General features: G+C 32.1%; 2 protein-coding genes across 2 annotated transcripts; one reads left to right on the top strand and one right to left on the bottom strand.

The window, feature by feature from the left end:
* The first annotated feature begins 997 nt into the window (after nucleotides 1-997).
* On the top strand, nucleotides 998-7,583 carry LOC132189692 (tryptophan aminotransferase-related protein 3). The gene is made up of 5 exons (XM_059604460.2): nucleotides 998-1,594; nucleotides 3,699-3,993; nucleotides 4,778-5,076; nucleotides 6,047-6,327; nucleotides 7,058-7,583. Exons 1-5 carry the CDS (start codon nucleotides 1,233-1,235, stop codon nucleotides 7,267-7,269), a joined length of 1,449 nt encoding a protein of 482 aa, XP_059460443.2. The 5' UTR covers nucleotides 998-1,232; the 3' UTR covers nucleotides 7,270-7,583.
* A 590-nt stretch (nucleotides 7,584-8,173) lies between these two features.
* Nucleotides 8,174-9,178, bottom strand: LOC132189465 (cysteine-rich receptor-like protein kinase 10). Its single transcript, XM_088510393.1, has 3 exons — nucleotides 8,996-9,178; nucleotides 8,766-8,916; nucleotides 8,174-8,644 (listed from the first exon to the last, which is right to left on the bottom strand). Exons 1-3 carry the CDS (start codon nucleotides 9,082-9,084, stop codon nucleotides 8,351-8,353), a joined length of 534 nt encoding a protein of 177 aa, XP_088366519.1. The 5' UTR covers nucleotides 9,085-9,178; the 3' UTR covers nucleotides 8,174-8,350.
* Between the last annotated feature and the right edge of the window lie 4,525 nt (nucleotides 9,179-13,703).

Below are 13,703 nucleotides of genomic sequence, written 5' to 3' on the forward strand. Positions count from 1 at the left end.
AGATGCGCTGTGACTGGTAAGGGAGATTAAGAGAGAAACGTTGAAAAAATATTTTTTTGTATGGGGCATTGTCCCAATGCAGTTTGAATACAACATGTTAACTTGTCCCACATTATTAAGAAAATACCAATCCCCAAGTTTGTTTATCTATAAAAGGATGTATCCTCTCTTTCGAAAACAAGTGCCTTATCGTATTGACTTAGACTTCATACTTGGTTAGCTAGGCTAAGCAAATGCTCATATGCAAGCTGGCTTTTTGAGTCATTTAAGAGTACTTAAAGTTTAAATTTATAAATAAATAAATATAAGAGCCAGCTCGCAAGCTGTCTTGGTTTGGCTTATTATAAGCTCGAGTAAAATTTAAAAGAGCCAAACCCAAACAAGGAAAGCTCGCTCAGGCTCGGCTCGTTTATACCCCTGCCACCAAAACATAGTTATAATATCAGACCTCATCTTCATTCTTCTAAGAAATGTTAGTCCACAGTAGGCAATGGGCATCGACCGCAAGGCATTTTGAAGTAAGCAATGACGTTTTTATTCATTGTCCTTCCTGTAGAAATTTATAATAGTGTCGAAAATATAGATCCCACCATTTCTTGGATCGGATCTTTTCCAACAACCACTTTCTTCTCACCAGAATCTAAAATCCAACATTTTACTTCCACTTTCTCTAAAAGATTTATGAGCTTTTATATATATATATATATATATGCTAAAGATATTTTTTATGAATTTTGTAAAGGTGATATTGATATTGTAAACATTTTAGTACTCCACGCAACAAGCATCACAAAAAATAAGAAAAACCCAGAAAAAAAAAAATAAAATAAAATAAAACAAAACAAAACAAAAGGGAATCTCAAAACAACATCTCATTGACACAAGATTGCCGACTACTTTATAAAGAGGTGGGCCAGGATGGCGACACGCCCGCATTTATTGATTTCTAAAATATCTCTTCAGTCTCCACATGCATGGAGATATTTGAAAATGTTAAGAGAATTCTCGCCCCCGCTGGCCACGGCCGACACTACTTCTGTGATTATCTTCTTCTTGTTTTGCAGGTGCCTCTTAGCTCAGTCTTGTTATGAATATGTATACATTAATTTTTGAAATAAAAATGAAAAATTAATCATCAATTCTCTCCTAGACATAGCTTCCATGATTGAACGCCGACATGCATTGAAATTTCAAATGTTTGAAATTTTCAAATTTTCAAACCATTTTATCACATGCATGTTTCTTTTGTCTTAAAAGAGAGAGAGAGAGAGAAAACAGAGCTTGAAAAGAAAGAAAACATGGCTAATAAGGTAAATGTTTCCGTCGTCTATTTGGCTTGGTCGGCATTTTCCACGGTTGTTAATCTCTTCTTTGTGAGAAATCTGTACGTGGGTGGTGATTGGAATCTGAGTTGGAGCAAGAAAGCTGCAGCAGAAGCAGAAGCTGTGGCAGCCATCTCATGCTCCGGCCATGGCAGAGCCTACTTGGATGGGTTGGTTCTCAATGGAAAGGAACCCATCTGTGACTGCAATTCCTGCTATGGAGGCCCTGATTGCTCTCTGTTTTTGCCTGCTTGTCCTGCAAACGCTGATAGGTATCTCTTTCACTCTTTCTCTCTGTTTTAACATCAGTTTTACTGTTTAGAGATATCTTAGAAACTTTGAATGGAGATCACCTTTTCAAATAAGTCTTAGATTTAGCTCGTTCACATTTGTTGCGTGGATTGCTTTAACAATTTAGACGGTAAATATTAGAGAGTTGGATTACTTATTCGAATAAGTTTAAGACAGCTCACCTCATATATATATAAGGGCTCTCTCAAATTTACTATTTAGATTGTTAATAATTTAGATCGTAAATTACTGAAAATCTGGCTCATAATGGTTGAGAAACTCCAAACAAAAGTTATGATGTGATACTATTTTTTCTTGAAATTGTAACAAAAGTTTATATGGCATATGTTAGTTCAATTTAAAATTTTTTTCAATTTTCCTTTTAGGTTTTCTAGACTTCTAGTGCTACATTTATGCTTGTGGAATTCCAAAGAGAAAGAGGATTTTGAGGGTCCTGTTAAATATTCTCCATGTATAAGACGGAAAGAAAAATGTTCCGTTTTTTTTTTACTCCTTTTTTTTTTTTTTTTTTTTTTTTGGTTCTATGTGCATATTATTTTCTAGAAAAAAAAAAAAAAATTACCTCACCAGTCCTCAGAAAAAATGTGAAAAATAATATTGACGAAAAAAAAAAAAAAAAAAAAACCTTTCAACATTCCTCAAACAGAAATGCCTTAAAAAGGGTTTTAGCAACAACAAAGAATTACGAATGGCACGTTTTTTTAAATATAGAGTAGAAAGCGACATGACTAAAAGATTTTTCTATCTACCGCTAGCTGTCATCATTAAGCATTTCGTCTTATTCCTAGTCTCCTAATAAATTAATAATATATATGCCAAAAGCTTGGAAGTTGACGCAATGCAAAAATTAAAGCATTTAAATTTATCACATGCTATTTAAATGGGTCAGGTTATAGTTGACTTATATAGTTTTATACTTATACATTTATACGGCTCAAACTCAAAACATGACATAATGACTGACAATTTTTTATATGACCTCAACTTGACACAACCCAACACAAAATTAGAGAATTACAGTTGGAGGATTTGACTCATTTAATTAAATGGGTCAGGCTAGGGTTAACCTATATAGTCTTCTACTAATGCTTTGACACAACCCAAACTCGAAACATGACATAATGATTGACAATTTTTTATATGACCCCAAACTTGACACAACCCAACACAAAATTAGAGAATTACAGTTGGAGGATTTGACTCATTTAATTAAATGGGTCAGGTTAGGGTTAATCTATATAATCTTCTACTAATGCTTTTACACGACCCGAACCTGACACCGACACGCGAACACAAATTGCCACTCCTACTCCAAGATTTAAACTCGTGATGTGGTGCTTATTTTGATAGCAAGTGTTGGGTATCTGACCAATATATCAAAAACTCCAAAGATGATGGAACGTGAAAAGTTACTCTTAAACCTAGCTATCTCATATTAGGCTAGCCCATTTTAGGGTGCATACCTCAAATTGAACCTCATCTGGATCATTACAATCTCTCTGTCTTTTTTTTTTAAATACACATACCCCCTTCAAATTAATACTCAATTTGCATTGTCCTCCCTAAACTTTTAATTGCATGAACATCCCCCAAACTACCATAAATTGCAATTAATGTATCCCTTTTTGTCCCATAAATAGACAAAAATGACCCTAAATTTTTTCCAATAAAACAAAAATATCCCTATAATTTTTTTTTTTTTAAAAAAAAAAAAAAAAAACCACCGTGACAACCCACAATGAGTGTGGGTCCGTGACAATTGACACCATGAACTTTTCTCCTTTTTTTTTTTTTTTTGGGGTTGATATCATCCTCACTTTTTTTTTTTTTTTTTTTTTTTTTTTTTTTTTAATATGTCCACACAAGAGAAGAAAGAGAGATTCGAATTAAAGACCTCCACTTCACGAATTAAGAACCTCACTTTTTATTTTTTATTTTTTTTTTTGAAAAAGAATTAAGAACCTCACTTAATTATGAAAGAAAATGTATCTTATCCATATAAGATATACACACTTATCACAATTGGATAATTGGTTATTATTGAGATATTGTGATTAATTGCAGTGGAGATCCATATTTCTTGGAACCTTTCTGGATGCAACATGCAACAAGCAGTGCACTTGTTGTGGCGGGGTGGCATCGAATGGGGTATTCATACAGTGATCACTCTTTCATCTCTCCAGAGCTCGAGAGCCACATCCGCACTTTACATTCCGTCGTCGGAAATGCTATCACCGCCGGAAGGTACATCGTTTTCGGCGCCGGCTCAACCCAACTTCTTAATGCTGCAGTGAATGCACTCTCCTCCGATAATTCCTCTACGCCTGCAAGTGTCGTAGCTTTATTTCCTTATTACCCGGTTCGTACTTGTTCTAACATCCGTAAACTACTTACTTTTTTTTAAGTAATATATTTTCAAAGTAAAAAAATGTTGGGACTACTACAGATCTTACTATAATTTTTTTACAAATTCATGTGGCATTCTACATGAGTGCCACGTGATGTCAGTTGGGCAAAAAAAAAAAAATTAATTGATAGATAAATTTATTTATTTAGTGGCTGACATAGTAAACATCAAGTGAACTTATCAGTTTGCATGGAAGTTACTTATAAATATGTAGTGTTCCTAACCGTACTCTTTTAAAGAAATTATTTGTGTTTTATTATTGATTAATGTCATATACTATATTTTTATCTCACAATTATTCACAAAATATAAATTCTTGAATTTTTTTTTTTTTAAATAAACAATGATTGACTTAAAGGTTGGTTGAGACTACTACATCAGCAATGCGGGATAGTAGTGAAATAAAAATATAATTTTTAACATTACTCTTTATTATTTTAGTAAAGACATAATGAAAAAAATGTTATACACTATACTTTTATTTCACTTTGTTAATAAGGACCGGTTAACAATTTCACATCAGCAAAATAGGATAAAAGTGTGATGTATAACATTTCTTTATAATGAATTAAACAAAAATTAAAAAATCAAAATTTAAAGAATTTCATGGTAAAATATTCTTAATAATCTCAAAAAAAAAAAAAAAAAAATCCATATATAGTTGCTGTATTTATAAGTAAAGTATTTTCCTTTATAATGGAGATCAATCGATGAAGGTGAAATCAAAATATCACAGGTTTATAAATTGCAAACAGAGCTTTTCCAATCGAAGAACTACAGATTTGAAGGAGATGCATCCTTGTGGGAGAACAGAACGAGCAATGCTACTATGAATTTCATTGAGTTTGTAACTTCGCCAAACAATCCCGACGGACAGCTGAGAAAGGCAGTCCTCCATGGCCACCCAAATGCCAAAGCTATACATGATCATGCCTATTATTGGCCACACTTTTCACCAATTCCTACTCCTGCTGATGAAGATGTTATGATTTTTACCATTTCTAAACTCACCGGTCATGCCGGCGCTAGATTCGGGTAAGAATTTAATGACCTACGTGACATTGTATATATAAAATAGTTAAGATTTTTAGTAATTTACCCGATTGTTAGAATATGATCGAGAGAGCTTTTATGAGGTTTATTTGTCCGAACATAAAGGTGGGCTGTCAGAGACCCGTTTGGACATATGAGTCTTATAGGGATTCTCACATCCACTGCCCTAATTGCTAGTAATTTTGATAGTAAAATTTATTGCACTTACATTTTTATCCTCCAACCATTTTACAATGCTTACTCTTAATCAACTGTTAGATTTTATTATTATTATTATTATTATTTTAACAAGGACTAATCAAGGGTTGGTTAAGACTATTACGTTAGCGTTGTAAAATAATTGCAGGATAAAAATGTAGTTTATAGCATTACTTATCGAATCTTAATCATATTAAACTATTTTATTGGTTTTTTATTTTATTTTATTTTTTATTGGTTAAATAAGAGAATTGGTTTCCTATGAGATCTTGGAATTTGTTGAACATTATATAGATATGTTTTTACGGAAAACCCAGTATCCACCCTCATAATTAAGCACTTAATAAGACTTAGTTGTAATAATAAACTGTTGCTAAGGATTCAATTATGTAAAAGCATATGGCTGCTCGATCTTAATTCCACCTTTCTTTGTGAACTTGTTCCTAGTCTCAACTCTCAAGTAGTTCTTGAACTTAGATTTGTAGTGCATGCAACTACTATATTACCAAAAAAGGCATAAGGAATCTCTAACAATTTTGTTGTTTGAATTTAATTTTAGTAATTCCAATAAATGTGATACAGTTTCTATAGAGTCCATTTACTCGAACGAATCTCAAACAGCCCGCTCTCCTGTTCAGATAGGTGTGCCTAATCATAAAAATTCTCTCATATTTATCACCTGAATATTTTAGACATTACATTGTTGAAGATCCGGATCCGAATTTCGGTGGTCATATTGGTGGGTTTGATGCAGGTGGGCAATAATAAAGGATGAGGCTGTGTACGAACGAATGACAACGTATATGACCTTAAACACTTTTGGTGTTTCTCGTGATTCTCAATTACGAGCTTTAAAGCTTATAAAAGTAGTCCTTGAAGACGGAGCAAGAGAAATATTCGAATTTGGTTACGAGATCATGAGAGATCGCTGGGAAAAATTGAGTAAGACTTTGTCCACGTCTAAACGCTTTTCTCTCCAGAAACTTGCACCACAGTACTGCAGTTTTTCCCAGAAAGTTAGAGCACCTTCTCCAGGTAATATTGTTACTCAAGATTTAATGATTTGATTGGTGGGTGTTCTTAGTTTGATCATATTTGACAGTTTACTAGCAATACTTCACACGGAGGGAACACTAGTGCGTTTGGGTCCGTGATTTCGTAGGCCAAACACATTTTAAAATAAAACCGTGAAAAGTATTCAGTTTGGGACTGTGTTTGTAAAAAAAAGGCAGCATTTTCAAACCAAAGGCAAGGTACTCCTACAACAAAATTCTGTTTATTAACTTAACAGATTCTGATAGCGTGAAACGTTAGAGTCTATAAAATTGTAACACATGTTCTATTTAAGTAAGTGTCACACTAATGGAATCTGCTAAATTAGTGGACGGAATTTGACCCTGGGGACTATTTTTTTTTTTTTTTGGCATACCACAGAAACCTTTAAGTTCATTTTAATACCACATGGAGCTAATTATAAATCTAGCAAATCACATGACCTGATTTTGTATTTTTTCCTTTTTTTTTAAACGTACGATTTTAAAGGCTGAACCCGAATTTTATTAAACGTTTCACTGCGTTTTTAAAAATTATGTTTTTATTAACTACGTTTTGAAATCATTATTTTATCCAAACCGCACATTTTTAAAAATTACATGTTGAAGAACACGTGTGAATTTAATAGACCGGATTAGTTGAAAAATCAGAAAAGAAATATGGACTTGAATTGCAAAATTTCTATAATTTTAACAATTTGAAATGATGACAGCTTATGCATGGTTGAAGTGTGAGAGGGAAGAGGATAGAGATTGTTATTCGGTCCTGGAAGCAGCCGGTATAACTGGCCGGGAAGGTGGCTTGTTTGGTGCTGAACTTGATCGTTATGTGCGTCTCAGTCTCATCCGAAGCCAAGATGATTTTGATTTACTCCTTCATCGCCTAAGCAAAATCTCAGGGGAAGAAGGGGCCAAGCCTTTCTAGTTTAATGTAATCAACATCAGTTGATTACAATTACAAAGCTATTGGCATTTATTTTGTAACAAAATCATTATCTAGTGAAGTGGTCATGTCTATTGATCCGCTATATATATATATATGGAAAGAGTAATATTGCTATTGGCTTATCATTATCTCACGGTAGTGGTCAACGGGGTAAGATAGTGGTAGAATAAAAATATAGTTTTTAACATTATCTAGTGAAGTGTGGTTATGTCTATTGACCCGCTTTAAAATATGGATTTGAATTTTCTGTGATTAGAACTTACTCTTAAAAACTGGCTTGCAAAAGGAGGGTATCCAATAACTTATATACACATTATTAAGATTAGACTTAATCCATATGAGACATAAGAATCGTAACACTATTCCAATTGATTCTATGGAAGAAGGGCGCGGGCCTTACGAGGCAGGCATCTCAGCTAACTTCATTTTTTAGGGCAGCAATATCAAATTGCAAGGAATCAGGTTGTACAGACTCGTCCACATGAATTCAAAAATATCAAATACAAAAGCAATTTTCGTAGAGCCTAGAGGTGTGCTAATTATAGTACTATTCAAGCCAACTTTATCAAGTTTTAATCAAAGTCTTTGTACGAGCATTTCTGCCCTTCTTTTCTCGTGGGCAAATCACAAAAACAATATAATATCATCACATTAAAAACACTATCAGAACATAGAATAACATTTCTTTCACCTTATATTTATCACACAGGAAGGAATAAAATAGAAAGCGAAGAAAACAGAAGATAAAATTAGAGTCTCACCACCTAAAAAAAGAAAGAAAGAGAAATCACATCTCAAAGAAAGCAGCTACTTTTTCATTCATCATAATCTGTCTATTACAATAGAACATTATGCTTGAATAGTCTAGGAGACTAAACTCTAACCATAACCCTAATGTGATTGACACTGGGTCATGTTCATTATTTATAAATAACTTAAAATTTTGGGCTGAGCCCATTATTGAATTACTAATAAAATTAATAACATAAATAAAACTAAAGGACAAATTTATCATTGTCTCATTCTGCATCAATTTATCTCTAAGTTGAGGTCTCCATCTTTACCGGGGATCCATCTCTGAAATGGTTATACTTGATGTCGAACAACTAGGTAAATTTGTCTCTATCAAATTTGTTTTAGTAGAAAATGCTATTTGTTTGGGAGTAGGAAGTGACATAGTTTCATTGGTAAGCATAAAGATAACATCAGACATGGTTGGCCTATCCGCTGCTAACTCTTGTACGCATAAGAGACTCACATGAATGCATCTCAAAATTGGGAGGGCATAATTGGATTCAACCAAAGTCGAATCCATTAGCTCCAAAGTTCTATTTTCTCTCCATAATTCCCAAGCCTGCAACCAATCCATGTCCCACAATTTATTCTCCAGTTCAATTTGAACATATAGAACCCAAGCATGATAGTATCAACAAGTACAAAGCAAATAAGATAAATATGAGATGTAGCATACTTACATATCTTGCTAAGTTTATGGGGCGTTCAGGATGATAAATGCAACAATTTTTTTTGCCACTGATAATCTCCAACATTAGAACTCCAAAACTGTATACATCTGACTTTTCTGAAAAATTCCCTTCCATGGCATACTCTGGTGACATATATCCACTGCAATCAATAATGTAAGGAATATTTTAGATTTTGAAGATAAATTAGCTAGGGACATAACAAATGTATGTCTACTTACCATGTTCCAACTACTCTCACAGTATTAGCTTCAGCATCGTTTCGCCCAAAAACCCTGGCCATGCCAAAATCCGATATCTTGGGATTCATATCATCATCAAGTAAGATGTTACTTGCTTTCAAATCTCTATGAATAATCCTTAGTCTAGAGTACTTATGCAAATAAAGACGCCCTTGAGCAATGCCTTCAATAATGCTGTAACGTCGCTTCCAATCCAAAAGCTCTCTTTTCTTTAGATCTATAAAGTTTTGCATAGATAATCAGTTCATCCTCAAGATAAAACTAAAGTGAACGTAGTGTGAACAAAAGAAAAAAATAAAAGCATGACGAACCAAAGAGGAAAAAGTCCAGGCTTTTGTTGGGCATATACTCATAGATCAACATCTTTTCGTCTTAATTTGTTAACACAACAACCCAGAAGTCTAACAAGATTCATGTGCTGAAGTTTGGCAATGAGTATAAGCTCATTCTTGAACTCCACTAATCCTTGCCCAGAACTTCTAGAAAGTCTCTTCACAGCTATTTCTTTGCCATCAGGCAATTTTCCTTGAATTAGTGATATAATTAAGGAAGAGCTTTAAACTTGTTAACAAAAGCGCAATAGGAGCTATAGTGGACCATGCCTTACCTTATATACAGGACCAAAACCACCTTGTCCAAGTTTATTTTCCGTAGAAAAGTTGTCTGTGGCAGCCACAATGGACGCAAAGCTGAATACTTTGAAATCATGACCTTTCTTCCCATCATTGCTAATCTCATTTGCGTCTTCAAATGTGTTTGAATTCGTCAATTCAAGTAATACAGATTCCTCATTGCTTTCCTGCTCACCTGTTGCACAAAATATTCATAATTAAACTAAATGCTTATCTGGGTTTATAAATTAATTGATCTAATATTTAGTACGTAGCAAATAAAAAAGATTCTTACCAAGGAGTTTTTTCCTCCACAAAAAGCATAAGAATCCCAAGATTACAACAAAAGCAGCCACTGTTGCTATTATGATCCATATCCACCTTCTCTTCTCTGCAGGGGGTGGAGTGGGGGTGGGGGAGGTGAGTGGCTTACCATTTTCAATTAGAACATAAGCCAAATAATTGGTAGTAACCTCATCACCAGGTTTGATGGTGCTTGTGTTCTGAGCATTTCCAAGACACCAACATGACAAAGCCGAGAGAAATATTGAAGCCAGAAGGGATTTCAGGCTGGCCATTTCTGGGAATAGATTTCAGTTTGGTGCTAATTTTGATGCTTCATAGATTTTATGGGTCAAAGTTCGTACAATTCATTTTCTTTTCATTTATCTCTCCTTAGACTACTCTGCTTTTGAACAGTTCGTCTTGCATGTATTATTTTCCACGCCAAAATTGAACATTAATTCGTATTAAAGAATGAAAAAAAATAAATTATTTTGTAGAGATTTTTTTTATTTAAATAGTAATAAAAAGCTATTCATTCTCTTTGCAAGATTTACAAAAATATATATCAAAATAAAAATATACATATATAATTTCAAAATTCAAATTCTACGAAAACATACTTGGTCAGAAACGAATATTTTGAATTTTCAGTGAAGAAAATTTAAAGTGAAATGATTTCGAAATTTCAAAGCAAGAGCAAAATGTGAACCCGGTTGAGGAAAGTGCGAAGTTTCTGATGCTATAAAGCCAAAAGATTTGGATGACCAAGAACATGGTTTTTATTTCTTGAATTAGGTCTTTTGTTTTTTTTATTAATGATTTTTATTTTTTTTGACATGTCCTTTTTATTAATGACTTGACCATTGATAATGTGACAATTTTTTTTTTCTCTAATTAATTGATAGTGTGACATTGATATAACGCGTTGATATGTCAAATGACTCAAATGAGACAAATGTTGCGTCTACTTTGATGGTTGAGGGACAAATTGAGATATTTAAAAGTGGAACATAACATGAGAACCTTCTTATTGAAAAAAGAAATTTAAAGATTAAATCTAAATCAAATGGAAAACTAGAAAAAAAAAATATATATATATATATTTTGACAAAGAAAAAGAGCAAGAAATAAGGACACCATTCCATATTGCTTAAGTTTGGTAAATAAGAGAAATAACTTATCTCATGCCTCTTGCTGGGGATTTCAACCCTCCCCACCCTTGCACACCTCTGCAGGGATAAATCTCCACCCCGTTCATGGATAAGAGCAATGCTTTATGCTTATTAATTAATGTACCATCCAACAGGTATTTTGGCTGTGGCATTTCCTTTTGTGTTTGGAGGAGAAGCAAAGCATGTTACACTTGCTTGATTTTGCAAACTTCAACACGAGTGCTTATGTAATTTAAGAAGCAAGCACTTCAAAAATTTAACCTGGTTAATTAGGTAAAGAAAATGTTTTATGAATCAAATAAAAATTTTGTGTCAAATTGCTTGCTAGGGTTAGCTCAAATGGTCGACTCATTTGGTTAATACCACGAGATTAATTGTTCAAGTCCTCACTCAACCGATACAAGGTTCTTGTGGTTGGGGTCGTATATCTAGGGTTGATTTAATATGAATGGATCAATCAGTGGCCTTGCTTTTAAGGGGTTCCACGTCAATATATATATATATATATATATATATATATATATATATAAAAATCAATGTCAAATAAAAGAACAAAATACAGCATGACAGCTGCTGGTATAAGGTTTATTGAACATGGTTGAGACACACCAACTCTTGACACTAATTATTCAGAGGGTACAGATGAACGAGAAGACCATTATTTGGAACAGGAGATGGATTGTATATAATCTTTTCATTCGGATTTACTATCTCCAATTTGAATTTGGTCACCACATTATGCATGAAAGTGAGAATTTCTACTCGTGCATATTCCTTTCTAGGGCACATTTGAGGTCCTCCACCAAATGGTACAAATGGCGTCTCACCAAGTTGTCCATTCTTATGACTGCTTCAAATACTGCTATATATGTGAGGCTCTAGGAGTGCAAAGGCGGTTACGGTTAGCGGTTAGTGGCAATAACCGCTAACCGTAACCGCCCTAGCGGTTAGTAAATTTCACTAACCGCAACCGCTAACCGCCTAGCGGTTAACGGTTAGCGGTTAGTGGCCGGTTAGCGGTTAGTGAAATAGATAACCGCCCGCTAACCGCTTTTTTAAAATTGGGCTTTTTTTTTTGGGCTTTTTTTTACCCTCATTTTTTTTTCTTGTATTTTTAATATCTTCTTGGGCCGAATTGCTATAAATATTTGAATTGTCATTGGATCATATGATTAAGTGTTGATCTTATAAACTTACAAACAAACAAAAATACTTCAATTGTAGTTATAAGTAACACATTGTTTAATCCAATGTCAATTACTTAATTTGATATTATATGAATCACATTGTCATTGTCATTGTACATGAATAATTGATTAAGTATTGGAATTGTAATTGGATCATATAGTTAAATATTTATCTTATACATTTATATTATTCAATATGCATATAATATAACTATAAGCAATTATATATATATATATATATATATATATATATATATATATATATATAATTCAAAATTGTTCAAAATTGTTAATTTTCTTTTTTTTTTTCTTTCAAAAAATGGTTAAATTTCTTTTTCTAAAAAATGTTCAAAAAATACATTAATACTTCAATTGTGATTATAAGTAACACATTGTTGAATCTAATGTCAATTACTTAATTTGATATTATATAATCATATAGTCTCATTAAATTATATCATATGATTTATATGATTAATTATTTAAATTCTTATCATATTTACTTATAATCTTTTTTCTTTGAATTGAACTTAATATCTAATGGTAAATGGTAATGTTCAAACTCCTAAATCCTAAATTCCTAAAGTATCTAATAATGCTTTAATTAAATTGTAGACTTGTAGTTATAAGTAACATATTGTTTAATTCCATTGAATCAATTGTGATTATCATTGTACATGAATCATATGATTAACTTGTAGACTTATGACTTATGAGTTATGTCATATTATATATGTATTATTTATTATTATATAATCATACGATTTAATGATCAAGTCATCATGTGATATAATCATATCAATTATAGTGATAATATATAAATTACTAAAATTATAATGATAATACATTAATACTTAAATTATGTTTATAAGTAACACATTGGTCATTGTTTAATCCAATGTCAATTACTTAATTTGATATTATACGAATCATATCATCATTGTACATTAATAATATGATTCACTTGAAGTCTTGAATAAAGTATTTGAATTGTCATTGAATCATATGATTAACTATTGATATTATACATTTATATTATTCATATACATATGTAGACTTCTATAGACTTATAGGTTTATAACATACATTGGAAATAAGTCTCTAGATATTTAATTGTTGTATTAGTATGAATTAGTATACTTATGAGTTATGTCATATTATATATGTATAATTTGTTATTATATAATCAAATGATTTAATAATCAATCTCATGTGATATAATCATATAAATTATAGTGATAATATATTAATACTCAAATTGTGATTTAATTATTTTTTTTTTAAAATTGTGATTTAATGATCAAGTGATTATATGATATAATCATATAAATTATAGTGATAATATATTAATACTCAAATTGTGATTTAATTATTTTTTAAAAAAATTGTGATTTAATGATCAAGTGATTATGTTATATGTATAATTATAAAA

Source organism: Corylus avellana, chromosome 9 (genome assembly GCF_965113065.1).
Source record: "Corylus avellana chromosome 9, dhCorAvel1.hap1.2, whole genome shotgun sequence".
NCBI lineage: Eukaryota > Viridiplantae > Streptophyta > Magnoliopsida > Fagales > Betulaceae > Corylus > Corylus avellana.

Excerpts from the sequence above, each read along its gene's own strand:
- LOC132189692 (XM_059604460.2), top strand. The coding sequence starts at position 1,233 with ATGCATGTTTCTTTTGTCTTAAAAGAGAGAGAGAGAGAGAAAACAGAG. Across the intron at positions 1,595-3,698 it reads TGTCCTGCAAACGCTGATAG|TGGAGATCCATATTTCTTGG; the intron begins GTATCTCTTTCA and ends GATTAATTGCAG. Across the intron at positions 3,994-4,777 it reads CTTTATTTCCTTATTACCCG|GTTTATAAATTGCAAACAGA; the intron begins GTTCGTACTTGT and ends AAAATATCACAG.
- LOC132189465 (XM_088510393.1), bottom strand. The coding sequence starts at position 9,084 with ATGAATCCCAAGATATCGGATTTTGGCATGGCCAGGGTTTTTGGGCGA. Across the intron at positions 8,917-8,995 it reads GTGAGAGTAGTTGGAACATG|TGGATATATGTCACCAGAGT; the intron begins GTAAGTAGACAT and ends TATTGATTGCAG. Across the intron at positions 8,645-8,765 it reads CCATAAACTTAGCAAGATAT|GCTTGGGAATTATGGAGAGA; the intron begins GTAAGTATGCTA and ends GATTGGTTGCAG.